The sequence below is a fragment of the Perna viridis genome, chromosome 14 (assembly GCF_037379345.1).
Source record: "Perna viridis isolate PV_CMFRI_1.1 ecotype Kerala chromosome 14, ASM3737934v1, whole genome shotgun sequence".
In the NCBI taxonomy this organism is placed as follows: Eukaryota; Metazoa; Mollusca; class Bivalvia; order Mytilida; family Mytilidae; genus Perna; species Perna viridis.
The window spans coordinates 13440791-13462797 of NC_142458.1; the positions used below are offsets into that span (position 1 = coordinate 13440791).

Below are 22007 nucleotides of genomic sequence, written 5' to 3' on the forward strand. Positions count from 1 at the left end.
GTTACATAATTTCACCTGGCCTTACACTCTGAAAAGTTTATGACCCCAAGCTTGGTAATTACCTGGTCAAACAGGTGTGAAATACATTCTATTGTTGATAACCTGGCATCCCTGATATGTACATCGTTAATAATCCTTTAGACTAACAACAATTTATCAATCGTTTGATCATTAGAACCACAAAAGATAATCCCAGGGTTCTCACTCAACTTCAGCCAGTCGTTTTTGACCGCCGAAAAAAGCGAGTTGACTCGAGACATTTATGATTTTAAGTGCGTTTAAAATATAACTTATATTTATCCTTATTTTAAGGATTAGTTGTGTTAAACGATTTTGATCTTTAATGGGTACCGACTGATATTTACTCCCATATAAATACAAATCCTTCACACACCTTGCAACATATATATAGCTATCTATTTTTAGAAATTTAAATGCACACAAAAACAATGTCTCCGATGTGTGACTGGTCATCTCATGGATTTCAATTAAATTTAACGCAATAGTGGACAGTTAGGAAGTATTAATCAACGGTAAATATTTATTTTACGATTCTCTTTTCTTCTTGAAACGAAATCACAATGATTACAAACGTCTTCAATTCTAATTATGATCTGGGGTCAAAGGTCACTTAAAAATTACCACCCAGCAATAAGATATCACACAGCAACCGCTTACAGAGTGCAACGTTCTGCAGTTGACTATGCCAATTTGGCCAACCTCCTTTTTATCTGTTTAGTTTCTGCGTTATCTTCTGGTGACTGAAAGGGGATTTAGTAGGTACTATCTGATCAAGACCTATCTTAAGAACAGGCTCAAGGTTCCATCAATCAATTCTCTTCTAAAGATCTGTCTCCATCCTTCTGATTTGAGGAGTTTTAGGTTGAAGAGGGCTTTTGAGGTGAGGTGTTTGGCAAAGGACAGGAGGATTTTCTCTTATTAGTTGAGTGTCAGGTCATACCATAATACATGTAGTAGCTTTTGTCAAATAGTAGCTATTTTAGACTGAATGCATCAAAGCTTTGTCATGATGTAAAAAATTTTTCTATTTTACTATTTTTCTAATAGTAACTATTTTATTTTATTAAGCTACACACATGTTTTCTTATAGAAAATAACAGTTATTTTGTTGTAACATTTATTGTATTTATTGTTATGCCTGTATCTTTAAACATAAAATCAATATATTAAGAGTGTCTCTAGTTTATGATACTATTGACTATTTACAAAATTCTGCCCATGATATGTCGTTCGTGCTTTATGCAAAAGTGACTAAAGCCCTCAAAATGCTAACTAAAACCCTGTGCTTTATTTTCATGTCATTGTTTTTGTTTTCCTGAAGTATATAGTCGCACACAAAATAGAAATAGAAATTACATATGATGTGAACTGTAAACCATGTTTTTGATGTTATGAAATCAAACTTTAGCAATATTAATATCAAAATTCTACTGTTTTCATTGGTTTACAAAGGTGAATTATTCTGGTATCCCAGCCATCCTCAGCAAGTTCACGAAGGTGGTATACTCAAGTATACCGACCGTTCAAGCCAGACATTTGTCTTATCCTTTTCGTTCCATTGTCCATTTTTCACAAAAAGTCATAAGTGTAAAGTTGATCATAAGTAATGACGTCACAACCAAAAATAGCTTTGTGGCGTCATAACTTATGATCAATTTCACACGACTTTTTATGAAATTGACAACTGGTACCGCCTCTTAATGAAAGGCCTTGTATATTAGATCACACGCACTTCATCTTGGACGATATTCTTCATTCGTGTGGTAACCTAGGATTTTATAATATTAATATTTATTTGAATATATTTTTCACCAGTGTAAATGACTACAAGAATATGGAGTTTGCAGAGTTCATTAAGACACCAACTGTGGAGAATGTTTGCATGAAGAGACCATTTACAGCACCTGTCACTGGTACACTGTGTATTACTGGCCACCACATTATCTTATCATCTAGATCAGAGAACCATGAAGAATTATGGGTATTTTTTCTTAATTAAGCTCTCATTGACTGGACGAAGAGATTATTTACAAGGCATAATTTTAACTGGCAAAGATTATATACATGTACAAAATGTATGCCTGGGTCTAAGACTCTTAAACAAATGCAACAAGTTCCTTTTTTTAAATGACTCGATATTTCCCTATATTTGTCTCAATTTATAGGGATGCTTTTTTTTTCCTGATTTTTTTTTTGCAGAGTTCCACTTCTTCGAATTTGGATTTTACTGTTACAATTTCTTTTTAACAGGTGAGGTGTTGCCATCACTTGGCATCTGTCGTGGTTCGTCATCGTTAACAATTTTTCAAAATTCTTCTCCTCTATCACTATTTGACCATTTGGAACCAAACTTAGTATGAACGTTTTTTTGGGGTATCCTGCATAGAACTGATTTGGGGATTTTTGATCCATCAAAAAACATGGCCACCAATACCAAAAGTAGAACATAGGGGTAAAATTGTAGTTTTTCACATATATCTCCAAAACTGTTAAGTTTAGCCAAATTCTGACATCAGGTAAAAGTGTTCAGTATGATGACATCTATCTGAAGTCAAATTTTCATTTTTAATCTGTTTAGCCATGTTGGAGTTATTGCCCTTTTTGGAAATTTTTTTGCTATTTTTAATGTTATTTCTTTCACAAATTTTATCCTATGACACTAGTTGACCAATTGGAACCAAACTTGGTATGAATGTTTCTGGGGATATCCTGCATAGAACAGATCTGGGGATTTTTGATCCGTTGAAAAACATGGCCACCTTTACTGAAAATTAAAAAAAGGGGTCAGACAGTAGTTTTTTGCATATATTTCCAAAACCGTTAGGTTTAGCAAGATTATTTCAATTGCTGAAATGATCCTTATTGTAAGGCCTTCAAAAGACTTTAGGAATCAAAGCTGTCAGGCGACTCCTTGTAAGAGTTATTGCCCTTGAAAGATGAAAAATGAGGGTTTTTTTTTGTTTTTTTTTACAGTTTTCAGCCAATATCTTGAAAACTATAATAGATAGAAAGAAACTTTCAATTGCTGATATGATCCTTATGATAGTCCTACCAGTCTTCTTGAGTCAAAATTGTTGGACAACTTCTTATTAAATTTATTGCCCTTGAAAGACAAACTTTAACCAGGTGAGCAATTCAGGCTCCTGTGAGCTTCTTGTTTTACATTATATTTACATTTTAATTTCTATTTTGTTGACCACATATAATCAGGTCTGAAATTAAAACTTGCTTTTTTGGTCTGGGGTGAATGATAATACATTGTGATATTTTGTCTTTATTCAGATAATTCATTATGGTCATCTTTCACTAATATTTAAAAAGATAATTCTTCAATTGTTCTATATTGTCACAATTGTACTACTGCAATTAAAAAAAAATTCTGAATTTCTCTCTGTTCCTCTCTCTCAATCTCTTTTATGCTCTCTATCTTTCTATAGGAAGTACGCATTTATCATGGTATAAGATATGATATGAACTTTTTTTGGACATTATATGCCATTTTATGTTTGTGACCAAAAAAGTTTGAAATTTTTCAGCATCAGCATACATTAAATGTACATGCAAAAATAGAGTGTTAAATGAAAAGTTCTGAGCAGAATTTCAGTGTGGCTTGATTTGTAGTCATACCTTTTGCCCCTACTGCAATGTAATATTGGGACTTGGAAATACTAGGCATTTGTGTATCTTTCTGTCATACCTTTTAACACTCTCCTTTTTTTAACATTTTTTTTGTTGATAAAATCAATACCAAATGATGCTATCATGAAACTCTTGGACAAGTTCAAAAATTAAGCGTCTCAGTCCCTGTAAGAATCAGGCAAAAACATGGTATGAACAAAAAATAATCATTTTGATAATGTAAGTTGACTATTTGCACTGTCAGAATCAAGGAAAACAGATGAGATTTTCCATACCATGCTGAACCATTGAATTACAATTTCATTGAAATGCACTCAAAATGAACATTTCAAGGGCAGATAACTCTGTCAAAAACCTCAGATAGTATTGAAAAAAATTTGCTCAAAGCCAGTGGTGCAGAGATCAAATAATGGTCTTTTCAAATAGAAAAAGGATCCTTGAGTGATAGATATTACATCGTCAGATCATTGGGGTTTTGACATGCATGTTTCTAAATTTTCCCATTTTGCCTGATTCTCATGAACATTTACACTTAAAGTCTCACTAACCACTTCTAACGTTTCCATTACTTTACATGTTAAAAAAGTAATTTTCAAAGTCTCACTGTGAATTCCCAGGACAAATGACATCTTAAAGTTGAATACTGGTGCGAAGCTTGGAAAATAAGGCTTCCAAAATCATTATGCTAATGGTACGATGATACATGTAGTAGAAATTCTTCACAAAATTTACTTGAATAAATAATACTGAAAATCCACATTTTTACCTGTTCTGCTAACTGACAGCATGGAGGCAAATTACTCACACATGTAAACAATATTCATACACTTTTGTAGTTAATTACATATATGATTTTAAAGTACACATTCTCAGCTTTATTTTGACTACTTTTAATCATAATACACACAAATAATGCACTTACAATGCATATGTCTAGGTTCAGTGTGTTTTTGGTACTACATAGAGGGGTGGCCATTTGACCCGGAAGTGGTTAGTGAGACCTTAAAAACATTTTGTGAGTTTTTATGTTTTTCTTTTTTTACATTTTATGAAAGCTTGTGGTATTGTGAGTCTAATAAGACCAAAATATCAAAATCAGACATAGGACTACAAAGAAATGGTCATTTTTATATCATGCCCCTCAGTGATATTTTCCCTAAATAACTAAAAAGTTACAATTTTAACTAACTTGTCACACCAAATTGTTACCTATGATAATTCAAGAAGTTATAATAGTAAATATCATTTATCATAATGAAAAAAGAACAGATGTCAACAATTTATATCATACCTATTTCATTACTATGTGATTCTAAGTCTGTGCTGTGTGACTATTCGAGTACTTTGAATATCCCAAGCAGTGACGTTGTATATTTCATGGATGACGTCAAGTTATGAGTCACTGTTACTGATAAAAATCTTGTTGCTATGTTGTTTTTTTAAAATACCTTGCACAATGCACCTCTTAAAATATAGCCAGATTACCAATATCACTATACTGATTTTATGGGGAAATGGAAATAATGACCAGGAAAGGCAATTTTCCTCAAATTATGCATTTCTCTGAAATATGCCATAATTTAATTTATGGTCTCACTAACCACTTCTAACGTTTCAATTACTTTACATGTTAAAAAAGTAATTTTTAAAGTCTCACTGAATTCCCAGGACAAATGACATCTTAAAGTTGCATACCGGTGCGAAGCTTGGAAAATAAGGCTTCCAAAATCATTATGCTAATGGTACGATGATAGTAGAAATTCTTCACAAAATTTATTTGAATAAATAATACTGAAAATCCACATTTTTACCTGTTCTGCTAACTGACAGCATGGAGGCAAATTACTCACACATGTAAACAATATTCATACACTTTTGTAGTTAATTACATATATGATTTTAAAGTACACATTCCCAGCTTTATTTTGACTACTTTTAATCATAATACACACAAATAATGCACTTACAATGCATATGTCTAGGTTCAGTGTGTTTTTGGTACTACATAGAGGGGTGGCCATTTGACCCGGAAGTGGTTAGTGAGACCTAATGATGATCTACTAATATTATCTCCCTTGTTACAGTTGTTACACAGTACAGTTGACAGCACAGAAAAAAGGATGACGCAAGGAAATGGAAAGTACACTTTGGTATTGAGATGTAAAGATCTACAGTTACTAGAGCTGGAGTTTATTAAGGGAGAAGACTGCCTGGCAGTAGCCTCTTCAGTAGAAAAACTCTCTCATATTGGTAGGTATATAGACAAATACCATTGTATTGGTTTTGTATGACTTCTTGCTGGATGTTCATATTATCAATTACTCACCTTTATGCATCAAAGAGGGCATGAAGTTCCACTTTTGTCCCTACATATATTCAAATGTCCCATGATTTTATTTTTGAGAAAATCTTAGCAACCCTTCATTTTAATGATTTAAAATTTATTTGCTGCTTCATTGGTTGTACTCTGATAAGGTTTATCAGCTCAGTTGCCCATCAACTTCAGTTTTGTTGCTTTTTAGGGTTCTGTGAATTTTCATTGCAAAAATTTCAGCAACCAATCTTAGAATCAATCCAAAATTTTGTTTGTACATGTAGATAATCTTTGCCAGTCAAAATTATGCCTTGTAAATAATCTCTTCAGACAGTCAATGAGAGCTTAATTAAGAAAAAATACCCATAATTCTTCATGGTTCTCTGAGGGGTTGTCTCATGTGTGCACAGTATACAATAAAACTAACTGTTTCAGGTATTTGCTGGAAAGAAATTTCTTTTAAAAGTTTAATCAATTTAGCCGGGTCACAATCTAAATCTGCCATTTATCTTTTATTTATAGATGATATTAGCTTGAAATATCCATTTTTCTATCGAGCTTTATTTGAGCCTTTGGAGGATGGTTGGCAAGCCTTTCTCCCTGAGAATGAATACACAAGATTTAAAGATTGCTCTGAAGAATGGAGACTGAGTTATGTCAACAAAGACTACAAGGTACAGTTTAAGTTACAGTCTTTTTAAGAATCATGCAAAATCTGAAAAAATGTGATACACCTAAAAAAAGGATGAATATTTTCATTTTTGTTATTAAGTTGCTTTATTATAGGATTGAACTGCTATTTCCAGTCATTCATGAACGACCGAAAATAGCTGTTCAACCCTTATAATTCTATCCGACAGTCAGAGTTACCCTCTGAGAGCCTCAGTCGGTTATATTGATACACCGTGTTTATGGTTACACTTCAATACACACACATTCCTTTGCACATGTATGGGAGTGCAGATGAATATTTACACATAATTGGCTGCACAACGACAGTGAAGGCAGCATGGACGAAGTGATTGGTGGCATTGAGAAACAATTCAACAGGATTATAATTATTAAGGACTCAGTTATAAGTTTCTTTTCCCGAGCTGAAAATTACTCTCTGTAAACAAACTTGACCGGTAAAATCAAGGAGCATGTAATAAACTATTCTTACGGCTATATTATGACGTTCAGTTTGTTGCCACACTTTTTCGAACTATAGGGCCGCCATATTGGTTTCAGGTTGACTGGCATTCATGCATGTATGAACGATGTGGCGAAGTTCAAGAATGTATGAACTTTCTGGCAACAATGTTCTCGACCAATCAGAAACGGCTATAAGCATGAAGAATCTCATGATTAGAATTATAAGTCTATATGATGAAATGTATAGTAATTCATTCCAATCTGTCTGCTCCTAGGAGATAATCAACATGGAAAACCCAACAGTTTCTATTGTATTTTATTGTCATTTACAGAGTTATCTCCCTTAAATTTGAATTCTACAGGATATTCTATATTATTTTTGTCTCCCCATAAACAAGAGTTACATGAAAAACCACGTATTATTTTTTTTTACTATGACATTTTAAACAAAATATCAAAAATGAAAATATGTAAGCTTTCCAACCATGAATCACATTTTACATGATTCTTATGTGGAGTGCTACTTGATATATCTAAACCAAATCCTGCAAAAAAACTGAACACCTGTCTAATTCAAACATGTTCTGGATTCAGGTTGTATTAGCTGACATTACTCATCCCGATGTTGTTGTTGTCTTTTTGACATATTCACCATATCATTCTCCTTATATCTTCCTCGTGAGGTGTTGGTTATTTTTCAAGTTACTTTATATTTTAAATCTTGGTGTCCTGAATTCAACATTTTCATATGATTATAAAATTAGATGAAAACCCAGGGCTGGACAAGTAAGAGCGAGGCAACACATGTTTTCTTGTGGAAATCGGAACTTTCAAAAATTTCCATTTCTTTAAACTTCCACTGAAATTGATGATTTTTTTGATTACTGCTAAATTCATGTCTTCACTATGGTAAAACACATAAAGAAACATTTTCATATGTTTAGAACCTATGTGAAAAAATTTTTGGAACTAACAAATTAATTAAAAAACATTGTGATATAAAAATCATATGGTTTCCATGTTAGTTTGGAAAATATGCATTTTTATGTGTTTTTAATTGTGTTTTTTTTTGCACAAAAATAAATACTTCTATAATGGTCCTAAACATAAGCTACTATTTGTTTTAATACATACAATATATGATGAGAATAGATATGGTGAATATGTCAAAGAGGCAACAATCCCACTAGTAAAACAAAATGTTTAAAGTATGTCACAATCTTTCCTATTTGTACTTCAAATAATGTCTGAAGACATGCTGCAATTTTTTCTGTTTTTACTTAAAAAAATGTCTAAAAACATGTTGCAATTTTCCTGTTTATTCATTTCAGGTGTGTGCATCCTATCCTCATGCTGTTATAGTACCCAAGGTGATTGATGATGAAACCATTTTCAGAGCATCACAGTTCAGGCAGAATGGACGATTTCCTGTTCTAAGCTATTACCACAGACAAACAAAGGTACAAAAAACTGGAGTAGGTAGGTTAGCGGGAAATATACATACTTAGTTTGGCCTAACTGATAACAGGAAAGGTGAAAATCAAAGATTTTTTTATAGTAGACTAAAAACTGACTTTACCTCAGAACTGCCAGTCTTTTACTCGGTGTCACATAAATAACATACTGTTAAAATTTGACTAAAAATATTTTCTACGACTTCATTGACACCTACTGTTGTTTAAATTGTCTTAAATGACTTGCTCATTCGTTCAGCCAAACGGCTACTCCCTAAACATTGAATCGTTAAATTCTGGTCAGTTTTTAATTCTCTGTGCCAATATTTACATTGTAAAAAGTCGGCCATGTTTACAGTGATTGGGTTGCTAGGAGATGTTGTTTACATTTAAATGGTTTGTCCAAGAGTAATCAAGGGAACCAAGGTTATAGCGGTAATCAAAAGAATGTAATCCAGGGACAAAGACCAGACATGGAAAACAGACATTCACAACAAAGAACATAAAGTAACTAAAATCATACATACAAAGTATCAAAAGTAAATGAGCAAAAAACGAAGTACCCAGAATGCATTTCGGCGTAATTTCGGATATCTCGGATTTATTTTACGCGAACAACGTACAATACCGAGAAGTTGATCAAGCAGACGATTGTCACCGGAGTTCGACGGGAACTTACGAACTTCGTTTGTAAACAAATTGTCCCGTAGAAACCAACATGGCAGATATTAGTATGGGATTTTCCCGTAAGGATTTGTTACGCATGATTTAAGCTAGTAAGCGACTCATTGGTACTAACACATCATGCATATATGCGAACTATCTTCATATTAAATAAAAGAGAGACAACTCTAGCGGTTAGTCCCGACGGTTTAAAAAGTAGAGCTTCAATTCGAAAATGTGTTGTATGTGATGTCAAGTATAGTTCTTTGTAAGTTATTATTGTTACCCATTGTTTTTATCTTTTCAAACTCATTGGAAAAGACCTATTTATCAACATAAAATTTGATAAACTCTTATTTACGCAAAAATGAGCCGCTTTGGAGCAAATATGGCCCTGTTTCTGAGAACAATTTTTGTAAGGAATTATAATTTTTAGTTTTAACAATGAAATTCTGCTAAATGGAATTAAATTAATGATTTGTAAGATTATCTTGTAACACATGACTAGTAAATATCTCTAACAAAAATTTGCTCTTTTAACTATTTACAAATTTGAACTGACATCATCTATAGAAATATTATCTATTTTCCAATATTTAAGTGCTTAGAGCTGCCAAAAAATATAACATCTACCATACCTTCCAGGCTGTCATGATGAGGTGCAGTCAGCCACTGACAGGTGTCAATAACAGAAGATGTAAAGAAGATGAAAGATTGGTCAATTCTGTAATGGGGAAAGGGAATAAAGGATATATAATTGATACCAGGGCACCTACAGTTGCCAAGCAAGCACAGAGTAAAGGTAATGATTGGTCAGTTCTGGTATGCGGAGGGACAATAAAGGATACCTCATAAAGTCTAGGGCACCTACAGTTGCTAAGCAAGCAAAGAGTAAAGATAATGATTAGTCAGTGTCGGTATAGGGAGGGGCAGTAAAGGATACCTCATAAATGCTAGGACTACAGTTCTTAAGCAGGTACAGAGTTAAGATAATGATTGATCAGTTCAGGTATTGGGAGGGGCAATAAAGGATATCTCATAAACAGTAGGGCACCTGCAGTTGCTAAGCAGGTACAGAGTAAAGGTAATGATTGGTCAATTCTGTAATTGGATGGGGTATTAAAGAGTAGTTTTTTGATACCACCGCACCTGTCATTTGCCGAGCAAGAATAATGAACAGATAGTTTTTGGTCTATTTTAAAATTAGATGGTGAATACTAATACCCATCACTAAACAAAAGGGTAGACTAGAAGTGTCAGGTTTAGCCTATTACTGTATTTTTATAAAATAATTAAAATCAGTATTAAGTTTTACCAAATTTGGTTTATTTTGCATCAGTTGAGGAGTCATATTCTCAGCAATTTCATGTTTCATTTTGCAATATTATCTAAATTCCTCTCTCTACTTTCAGAACATGCTTTATTCTTTAAAACCATATTTAGAACCCGGTTGATTTTAAAGCTCATTGGTCAAGGGTCAAAGATCATGGCCAGAGGATTAAAGTGATAATTTTGTTCTGAGAGTATGCTATTTATTGACCTTGTTCGTCTCCACACTTACATTTTCATTGTTAAACTAATTTTTGAACTGTAATTTATTTATAGGAGGAGGCTATGAACCAGAGGTGCATTATCCTCAATGGAGGAGGATACATCAGGCTATAGACAGGAGACAGAACTTTCATGATTCACTGATAAAACTCATGGAATGTAAGTATATGTAGTACTTAGTACATGTACATTTAATAGACTTTGAATCATAAAAACTTACTCTTAAATGTATAGAAGTTTTGTCTAAAAATTTATCATGATGAACACTTTAGAAACTTTCTTCAAAGCAAAACACTAAATCTCTATTAATTGAAAGAGTAACCAAGGGAACCAAGGTTATAGTGGTAATCAAAGAGTAACCAAGGGAACCAAGGTTATAGCGGTAATCAAAAGAATGTAATCCAGGGACAAAGACCAGACATGGAAAACAGACATACACAACAAAGAACATAAAGTAACTAAAATCATACATACAAAGTAACAAAAGTAAATGAGCAACTCAGACTCCACTAAAAACTGGGAGCATGGACCAGGTGCACCGGTAGGGTAAGCGTCCTTTGCTTTTCTAGAAACACCTTTGAGGCTTTGAAATGTAGTTAAAATACCTACCGTACAAAAAGTTTCAAAGACCCACATGTTATTTGATCAGGACTCCTTGAACAATTTAAAATAAAAAATAACCCCAGTTGTGGTAAAACAATGCATTCTTCGCCAGTCCTGGAACTGTTTGACCGATAAAATTTCAAATATTAGGAATGTCTTTTCCTGGCTCCCACAGATAAAATTATCCTAAGTCAAATTTATCAAAAATAGTAATTGGAAAGAAATTCATCTTATTTAAAAGGGATCCTATTAAATGCTTTGCTCGCCCTTAAGGCAGATGCCTTCCTCATGTCAATATAAGGCAAACATAACCTGTCAGATTATAAAATTAAAAATTAGAGAGACCTTGTCAATAGATATATTACTTATCATAAGTTAGGTGTTGTCCTTACTGGACTTTGAACAACTTGTCTACAAGTTATCCCATATTTTAAACTTTCATATTTGCAAAGCTAATCACTTCCTGTCAGACTGAAATAAGACCCTCAGATCAAAGGTAATAGGTAAAATTCATATGAGGACTCTATCCTCTATCAAATTATGTGGAAGGGAGTGATTCCATATTTCCCCTTTTCATGCCCCAAAAATCCTGAATGTGCTTTTTACATTGTTCATAGCCAGAAAAAAAATTACAAGATAGGGTTTTTTTCTTACTTGAATTCCATTGATATGGTGATATAAATAGGTAGTGAAGCATCTTCATACAAAACTATGGAGCACCAAAGAATTTATTTTACCGTCCTAGATAAAAAAAAGTTTATCTACATGTATTTCAGCTTCATTTGACAACTCCAGTAGCATGGACAAGTGGTTATCTAAGCTAGAGTCCAGTAACTGGTTATCTCATGTTAAAGATGTACTTACCTGTGCTTGTACAGTGGCACAATGTATAGATTCTGAAGGTAACAAATATCTTGATATTTTGAGGCTGTTTGTAAATGTCGTAGTAACAGTATATTAATGGACAAAAGCATTTCTATATCCCTTTCTTCAACACTGATAAGGCCAATTTATAACTATTTCTTGGTTTTCCAGACCTATTTTGTCAATTTTATTATTATATCAATAAAAAAAGGAAGTATCATTAATAACTATTTTTCAGGAATATTGATTGGGAAGAGTCACTTTGTTGGATGAAGATGTTTTTTTTATATTGTAAACGACCAGAAAAAGAGAGGATGCTTTTTGTTTTGATTTTATTGATATGGTGATAAAATGGGTAATGAGGGAGCAGAATAAAATGGGACTAGGGAGGGTCTTAGAACCTAGAAATTATTTTAGTTGGCCTTATTGAGAGAAATTTGTTAGTCACTGTATGTAGGTTTTAACAAGTTACACTCCATTCATTTTTAGCTCACCTGTCCAAAGGCCAAGTGCTTATGCCATCACTTGGCGTCCATCATTGTCATCGTGGACAAATTTTTAAAAAGCTTCTCCTCTGAAACTACTGGACTGACAGGTTTTAAACTTTGCATGATTGTTCCCTAGGGTGTTCTGCACAAAATGAATGCTGGGATTTTTGATCCATGAAAAAACATTGCCGCTGTTACTAAAAATAGAACATAGGGTCAGATTGCTGTTTTTTTGCAAATAACTCAAAAACTGTTGCCTTTACCAAATTATGGCTCAGGTAATATTGTTCAGCTTTATGAGATGGACCTATGCCAAAATTTTCAAAATGATTGGTCAACTGATGTAGGAGTTACGGCCCCTGAAACAGTTTTTTTTTTGCATTTTTCGCATGTGCAACTTTGAAAATCTTCTCAAAATCCAATGCATAGAATTCAATGAAAGTTGGCATTAATGTTCCTTAGGGTATCCCACACAAAATGACCATTGGGATTGTCCTTTCATGAAAAAACATGGCCGCCATTACTAAAAATAGAACATAGGGTCAGATTGCTGTTTTTTTGCAAATAACTCAAAAACTGTTGCCTTTACCAAATTATGGCACAGGTAATATTGTTCAGCTTCATGAGATGGACCTATGCCAAAATTTTCAAAATGATTGGTCTACTGATGTAGGAGTTACGGCCCCTGAAACAGTTTTTTTTTTTCGCATTTTTCACATGTGCAACTTTGAAAATCTTCTTCTCAAAATCCAATGCACAGAATTCAGTGAAAGTTGGCATTTATGTTCCTTAGGGTATCCCACACAAAATGACCATTGGGATTGCCCTTTCATGAAAAAACATGGCCGCCATTACTAAAAATAGAATATAGGGGTCAGATGGCAGTTTTTTGCAAATAACTCAAAAACTGTTGCCTTTAACAAATTTATGGCATGGGTAATAATGTTCAGCATCATGCGACAGACCTATGCCGAAATTTTCAAAACCATTCATTGACTAATGAAACAGTTTTTTTGTTGTTTTTTTTTTTTTCACGTGTACAACTTTGAAAATCCTCTTCTCTAAAACCATTTAAGATCATTGCATGAAAATAAGCATAATAGTTCTTAAGTGTATTGCTCAAAATGACTGTTGTGATTTTTAATCCGTGAATAGATATGGCTGCCTATACTAAAAATGGAACTTAGGGATCATAAGACAGGTTTTTGAAAAAAATTTCAAAAATAGTTGCCTTTAGCAAAATTCTGGTTCAGGTCATGAAATACTATGAAAAGCATCTCCTGCATTTGACAATTTAGTTGATTTTAACCTAGCCTGTCTCATTCTTCAAGTTTTTCAAATATTCAAATGGTTAACCAGGTGAGCGATTCAGGCTCTCTTGAGCTTCTAGTTCTGTTCAGATTTCATCTGTCTTGATTTCAAAAGCATTATTCAAAGGGAAAAACCTGAGAAAACAGAAAAGGTCATCTGAACTGAAAGTAGAATGGAGTGTTGTTAGATCCTACATGCAGTGACTGAATGGAACAATTGATAGGTCTAATTTTAATTAGATTGCAGGTATTTCATGCCTTTCAGGACAAGAACATTTGATCAATCAAATAGACCCTGCTTTGTACTAGTCTGACAAACTGAGCTGATTTTTTATTGTGCCAGTTCACTCTGACATACATGTAAATATGAGGCAACCAGTTGTCACACTACCTCCTATGTGCTTAACAAGGAGACATTGACTACCAATTTTTAAAATATTTTGGTGTCACGACCTGGAATTGAACCCGAGGCTTAACACGCTCAAGGGAGGCATCTATGCAGAGACCACTTGGGCAGTGTATTAAACCCTTATGCATTATAATTCCAGGAGCATCAGTACTTGTCCATGGATCAGAAGGGTTTGATGCCACATTACAGGTCACATCCCTGGTCCAGCTGATATTGGACCATGATTGTAGGACTATTAATGGGTAGGTACTGAAGACTACAGTATAACTCTTGTGAAACTTGTAATTTCCACCTGTTAATTGTGGACAAATTATGTAACTAAGGAGAAGGAAGTAGCAATACAGGGCCAGGTTTCATAATGAATTGTAAATGAAGATTTTCCTCAAATCCCTCCTCAAGTCAGATCTCAACCAATTAAATCACTTGAAATTTAAGATCTGAAGAAAAGGCCAAGGATTTGAGGAAAATCTTAATTTGAGATTTTTTAATGAAACTGGGCCATGAAGATACAAATGAGAGGAAATCCATGGACAAATAATTCCAGGAATATCAAAAAGAAAAGGACTAATTGCATATTAACACTAGGCATATAACATATACAGAAAAAAAAGAAAATGCTTGAATAATTTGTTATGAGTTCTGCTTAAGGAACAACAACCATCTACAACATGTTAAAGAAAATCAAGTGAGAAACAAGGACCATAATATGATTTGTTTTTCCACTAAATTTCAAGATATTATCAGCACTCACACAATTTGTCTGATTTTGAAAGCTGGGAATATACAGTAAAATGTACATGGTGCCCTCAACTACTTTCACTTAAAAATTTACCACAACTGTAACAGAATTTTTATTGAACTATAATATGCTATTGATGTTTGCAAATTCTACATTCAAAGGTAATTTTCCTCGACAAAAAATATATTAAACCATTAACCTTCTAGGTATAATTAGCTCTCATCTAATGCAAACAATGGTACATAAACACCACATTAAGAGACCTTACCACTAAAAACAACAAAAACACAAGAAGAGAAAAGACATCTACCAATGAAATTCCACACTTATTTGAGCCTCATTTTAGGTTTGAAGCCTTGGTGGAACGTGAATGGTTACAGGGAGGGCATCCATATGCAGACAGATGTTCTAAGTCAGCTTTTGCCATTACGAAACAGAGAAGTGAATCGCCTGTCTTTCTACTCTTCTTGGATTGTGTATGGCAGGTAATGTAGGCATTATAAAATTATACTTGTTTTTTTTCATTATTATTTTATGTTGAAAAGGTTTTCTACCGTCCTGTTTTTTTAGCTTGTCTGAACAACCTTTTCAAAATCTAATATAGAAGGTACACAGGGGGAATATGTAATAAAGATTTTGTGAAAGTTCATTAAGTTCCAAAAAGTGATGAAGAAGTAGATATGGGTAAGAGATGTGTAATGCATTCATCTCCCACTTAAATCCACCAAATCAAAAAGTTCATGTACAATATATATAATTTTAACCTCATAAGTTCAACAGTGGGAGAAAAAGACTTGATATATGGTCTATATATGTTTCTAAATAAGAAATAAAATTGCATTTGGTGGTTTTTAGGCTTGGATTAATCACTTCCTGTCTGATTTTTATAAGGACTGCTACTCAATATACTTTTAATTCTGTTGGCATCCTTGAATATTATTGATTTCATAATTTGAGTTTGCAGTTAACTTAGTAAAGTGTGTAATTAAGCTTAAGGAGGTAGACCTAAGGTAAGGGACACAACTCTTAAAAAATCATTGGAACGTTTGTATTCAGCATTTTACATCAATCTTATGTAAGCATCGAATTAACTTGGATTCAAACGAAAGCTTGAGAGGCTTTGGTGAAATTGAATATGATGCAAACATATCACTGATTTCATGAGTAATGTCCCTTACCCTAGGTCTATTTCTTTAAGAGACTATGAGCACCAGGTCTTTTTATAAAAGAATCAAATTTTCTTTTAAACTTCAAGGCAGCTATCTTTTTTTTAGGTTTATACATGTAAATGTACTAAATACATGTAGTAATATTTATACCCCACTCAACAAATTGGTGGTATATAGGAAAAAAACCATGTCTGTCCATCCAAATTTCATTTCAACTATATCAATTCCCAGTAGATGGATTAATTTCAAATTAAATATGTTGCTTTCTGTATAGATGAGACATTTATTTCAAATGATTTTGTATGCTGTTTGAATAGGTAGGAATATGATGTAACAAGAATGCAAACTATGAATATGTCAAAGAGACAATGACCCCACTGTGATGAAAAATGTCAGCTCAAGACCACCAGTGGTTCTTCAATGATCAATGAGGAAACCCTAACACATTTTAGCACATGTGCAATTTCATGTTATTTTTATTTTAGATTTGGCAACAGTTTCCATGTTCTTTTGAGTTCAGTGAAGATTTTCTTGTTATGTTGTTTGAGCATGCATACTCATCTCAGTTTGGTAAGTAAAGATAAAATTTGCTGTTTTTATAGTAGTATGAAATGACAGTTGACAGCTTTTAGTACACCAACTTATTTTGTGATGTTTACATTCACTGCATTGTAGAAAAGCTTGTGTGAACAGGGGCAGATCCAGAGATTTTGAAAAGTGGCATTCAGGGCTTTTATTATTTTTTTTATTGCCTAAATTTGTCTTCAAATTTTACAAAACAAGTAATTTTTAACCCCAGAACATCCCTCCCCCTTTTTCTGACTTATATTTCTTGAGAAAAATAGCAATTACATGAGTTGTGGACTTTCTTCCAATAATAACGAACATGTGCAATAAGATGACTTCATGCAGAAAAAAACATCACATATCTGTACATCATTATTTTCATTTAAGTCGGCAGACCTTGGGTAAGGGACATTACTATTGAAATCAGTGATATGTTTGTATCATATTCAATTTCACCAAAGCCTATCAAGCTTTCATTTGAAACAGAATGAAATCAATCCAAGTTACTTTGATGCTTACATAAGACTGATGAAAAATACTGAATACAAACATTCCAATGATTTGTAAGAGTTGTGTCCCTTACTTTAGGTCTACTTCCTTAAGAAAATCAGAGATCATCAGATGCATCTTCTAGATGTGCAGTAATTACTGAGTTGCAATCAATACATGTATGTTATTGATGTTTCAGGTAACATTTCATTTAAATGTCTTATATTTATGTTTTTTTTTACATTTGTGTCTGTAAGCATTACTAACTGGTATTGGAGATATGCTATTATGATTAATTTTGATTTCAGGAACATTTTTGTGCAATAATGAAAAAGAGAGAAAAGAATGTAAATTATCATCTAGGACAGTTTCATTGTGGTAAGTTTCAATTACAGTGAGTGTTATACTTAATTTCAGGGAATAGAAATAATCTTACTTAGATTAAATAACAATTATTCGAAGAATTTCTTATCGTGGTTAACTGGACAATTGTCAGAGAGATTTAAATTTTCTATCAAACTTGGATTAAAATACCTAAGGACTGATAGAAAGTTTAAATCTTTTAATGTGAATTGTCAAATTAACTGCCGTAAACATTTTATCATGTTATGATCATTCAATTAATAGAAGACTATCTCTATTTCCTGAAGTTAACTATTTTACTGGCTGTATAGTAGATTGAGACAATAATAGAATTTGTGTAAATTCTGTGTAATTGATTTTGTATGCAAAAAATTCTACTGCAGTTGCCATACTATCATAAATGAAAGATAAAAATTATAATGTTATGGGATATGTTATGAAAATTTTTCTTTCTTAGCATATCAAGAAACAAGCTCTTCAATTCATTGAATTAAATTAAAAGATTGCAGAGCTGTCAGTTTTTTTTTCTCGACAGTTATTGACATTTTGCTATATTCAAGTGATATGCATGTAATAAGCAATACATTATTTTTCAATCAAACATTATTAAAATTAGCATGTCAGGATTGTAAGGTACAATTACTTATCTTCCATAGTCCATACTCCCAGTTTTAAGTAGAGTCTGGGTTGCTTTTTTCTGTTTTTGTACGTGTTATTTGGGTTATTTCATGTTCTTTGTTGTGTTCGTCTGTTTTCCCTTTCTAGTCTTAATTAGATTTCCACTAGAAACTTTGTTCCCATGATTACTCTTTCCCATTGAAAAAGGTACATTTGATATTAAAAATTAGGAGTAGAACAATATATCACAATATTTTGCCCGTGGATACGATACACAAAACAAGTGCGTCTGTTTTAAGATATGACAATATTGATTTTTTTAGAATGTACAAAAATGTGCTGTTAGTTTATTCAAACATTAATACATCGTAAAATATTGAATTTGGGAAAAAAATAATCTTTGTTCTTATGGTGTGCGAAACTTGTGTTCTACATTTTTTTTTTTATTCATGTAAGTGGCCTTAATTGAAAAAATGGAAACAGGCGTGGAACTAGAGCCTTCTCTGTCTGGGTAATTGTTCACAATAGGTATTGTGATTCATATCATTATTTGTCCATAATATCTCAATATGTGTTGTCAGCAGTTCATGTGTATCGTTGCAAACCAATTAAAAATATTAAATTACATGGTGTTCATGTTACAGTCCCCTGTTTAAACCCTATCCTGAATAAACTGGAAACTTGTGCAAACAAGACTTCTATAGTTACTGCATATAAGTTTCTGTATTTCTTTAACCTTTGTGAATTAAACACCTGCCTAATTAGAAGAAAACCTTCAATCTGAAAGTGGTTCTGTTTAGACAGGGTTCACTGGATTTGCTCCTGAAGTTCTTCGTGTGAAGAAAATTTGTATCTGTTGTTGGTACACTGGCAAACTTTTCTCACATTATTTTCATGTGATCTTCAGATGATTGTCACTTGTATTTAGAAAATAAAATATGTGAGAGATCACATGAAACTCATGTGAATATAGACTTCACATAATTTCATATGAAATTTTTACATGAAATTTATGTTTAGTGTAATAGTGAGTTCATTGTTAACATTACATGACTTTTCTGTTACTGTAAGTCACATGTGAAATTCATGTGAAGCTTGGTAAACAGGAATTTCATGTGAACAATATCTGTGTAAGAAAGAGTAATCAAGGGAACCAAGTTTTAGGTGGAAATCAATAGACTATAAATATTGGGTTTAGTGTTCAATATGATAAGTTTTGTTTCAGTGTTTGCCTTTGATTTCAATAAACTTACATTTTGATTTTGTAGGACATATTTAGCCAGACCAGAAGTTCTACAAAAATACTTAAATCCCATGTATGATCCTAATCCTAGGGTTATATGGCCCTCAGTAGCTCCACAAAGTTTAGTAAGTATTAAAATATGTACTTGTATATTAGACTATCATTAGACTGCAGTGTTTTCATCTCAATTCGAAAAAGAATGTATTATTGATTTCAGAAGCAAAATTATGTTTGCAAGATTGAGGGCAAAGACAACTTTAAACATCTACCACTGACAAGATATGTTAATAAGCAGACAAATTCACACCTGTTGTCCCTCCCACATTATGGGGGTGACTCCCACAAATCAATAAAAATCTCCCACATAAAAAAAGATAGATTTGTTTTCGGTCTTTGGTTAAAATTACTTAATTTTCTGTGAAAAAATCTAAATATCAATAATTTGTTTTTCCGTAAAAATCTCCCACATGAGACAGCGTCTCAACTGGTATGGCAAGTTTTCAGTGTGTACCTAGACATTATATAGCAAGTTTTTTTTTCCGTTATGTAAATGAAGTGTATGGAACTTATATAAATATTTTGTCAGATTTACTTTGAAGTTTTGGAGTGTTTTTTTTTTTTTTTGTCTAGTTTGGTTTTAAACTCTTTAATATGGTCTCGAGGATTTTGAAAAATCTGTGAATCCCTTAACTTTTCAATATACAATATGTAACTGGAAGCCTTCTAATTGAGCTAGAATCCACTCAGGCTCTTGCTGAATGGTTTTTAAAAACATATATATTACTTCAGATTCAAAGTATTTGTCCCAAAAAGTGTATACAAATGTTTACTGTGTGTTCCAGGACTTGTTAGTGCTAGAATACCATAAAATGTGTAATTTTTGTGAGGTCTTAATTATGATTCAGGGAATCCCAAAAGTAAAAACATGCCAGATTTAGGTCCAGATATTTCACATTTATTTCCCATGTGTCATATCTATGGACTCTAAAAATGAAGACAACGAAAATTTTATACCCCTGTACATGGAAGAAGTCACAAAATTTGGCATCCATGAATACTAATACCAATACTTGTAAGGAATTCAAATATTGAGTAGTAGTACAGCTAAGAATCATGCAAAATGTGATTCATGGTTGGAAAGCCTACATACTTTTATTTTTTATATTTTGTTTAAAATGTTATAGTAAACAGAAATTAACATGTGGATTTTCATATAACTCCTGTTCATAGGAGATATTAATTATAAAGAATTCAAAATTAAGGGGGTTACTCAGTAAATGACGCTGGAACACAATAGAAACTATTGAATTTTCAACGTTAACTAACTCCTTAGAGCAGACAGATCGGAATAAATGATGACATATTTCATCATGAAGGCCCACAAAACAACTTATTGACAAATTAAAAACTTGTACCTCTTTTTGGGAGTTTATCGTATATAACAGAATTTGCATGATTCTTATAAAGACTACTACTTAATTATTTATAGGTGTTGTGGTCTGGTTTGTACCAGAGGTCAATAATTAACCAATCAAAACAGAGAGAATGTTGGCAGGAGGTCAACAAGATCAGGGAATATGACAAAGAACTGAGATCTAAAGTCAACAAACTTAGGAGGTAAGATATGCTCTCAGATACACAAAATGTCATTTACTAGTAAATTTTGATAGAAATTTCTCACATTCAATGAAACACTTAATAAGTGTAAGATTCATTTGATTATCTGAAATGCTCCAAAATAAAAAAAAAAGAACAAGGAACGATAACACCCATATTTGGCTCCCTATATGACTTGAAATATGATATTGATATTGGATTTTTATGCCCCTGTGACAACCTGTCGGGGGGCATATTAATTTACTCCTGTCTGTCTGTCCGTCCGTCTGTCTGGATTACACATGATCATGGATTGTCTTGCTATCTCCTTGTACAGTTTTTGAACTACATTTAAAACATTTTACTACACATGATGAAGTTGTGCAGGGCCAAAGGATTTTCGTGAAATATTACAGAAATTGGTGATATTTACACTTAGTCATTTTTTTACAGAAATATATAGATCATGGCTTGTCGGGCGATTTCCTTGTACAGTTTTTGAACTACATCTATAATATTTTACAGAATGTTTCTACACATGATGACGGTGTGCAGTGCTAAAGAATTTTGATTTTCGTGAAACATTTTGGAAATTGGTGAAAGTTAGAATTAGTCCTTTTCATCAGAAATAGGGCTATATGGCTTGTATGGCTATCTCCTCATCTAAAATTGTTTTGCAGGATGTTTTTACACACAATGATGGTGTGCAAGGTCATAGGATCTTGATTTTTATGAAATGTTATGGAAATGGGTTATAGTTGGACTTAAGAATA

General features: G+C 32.8%; 1 protein-coding gene across 3 annotated transcripts in view; it reads left to right on the forward strand.

Annotated features, from left to right (window-relative positions):
• The window catches only part of LOC148598286 (myotubularin-related protein 9-like), a 33126-nt gene that overhangs the window by 8738 nt on the left and 2381 nt on the right, over positions 1 to 22007 (forward strand). For 2 of the 3 annotated variants that reach the window (XM_088560680.1, XM_088560681.1), the window contains exons 2-14: positions 1837 to 2002; positions 5745 to 5910; positions 6497 to 6648; positions 8440 to 8568; positions 9871 to 10027; positions 10831 to 10935; positions 12156 to 12281; positions 14590 to 14692; positions 15536 to 15674; positions 16844 to 16928; positions 17723 to 17792; positions 19664 to 19763; positions 21128 to 21255. In XM_088560680.1, coding sequence (XP_088416806.1) covers positions 1837 to 2002; positions 5745 to 5910; positions 6497 to 6648; positions 8440 to 8568; positions 9871 to 10027; positions 10831 to 10935; positions 12156 to 12281; positions 14590 to 14692; positions 15536 to 15674; positions 16844 to 16928; positions 17723 to 17792; positions 19664 to 19763; positions 21128 to 21255 — 1626 coding nt within the window. Of the gene's footprint in view, positions 1 to 426; positions 534 to 1836; positions 2003 to 5744; positions 5911 to 6496; positions 6649 to 8439; positions 8569 to 9870; positions 10028 to 10830; positions 10936 to 12155; positions 12282 to 14589; positions 14693 to 15535; positions 15675 to 16843; positions 16929 to 17722; positions 17793 to 19663; positions 19764 to 21127; positions 21256 to 22007 lie in introns of all 3 variants that reach the window. The other variant, XM_088560682.1, reaches the window with a different exon arrangement.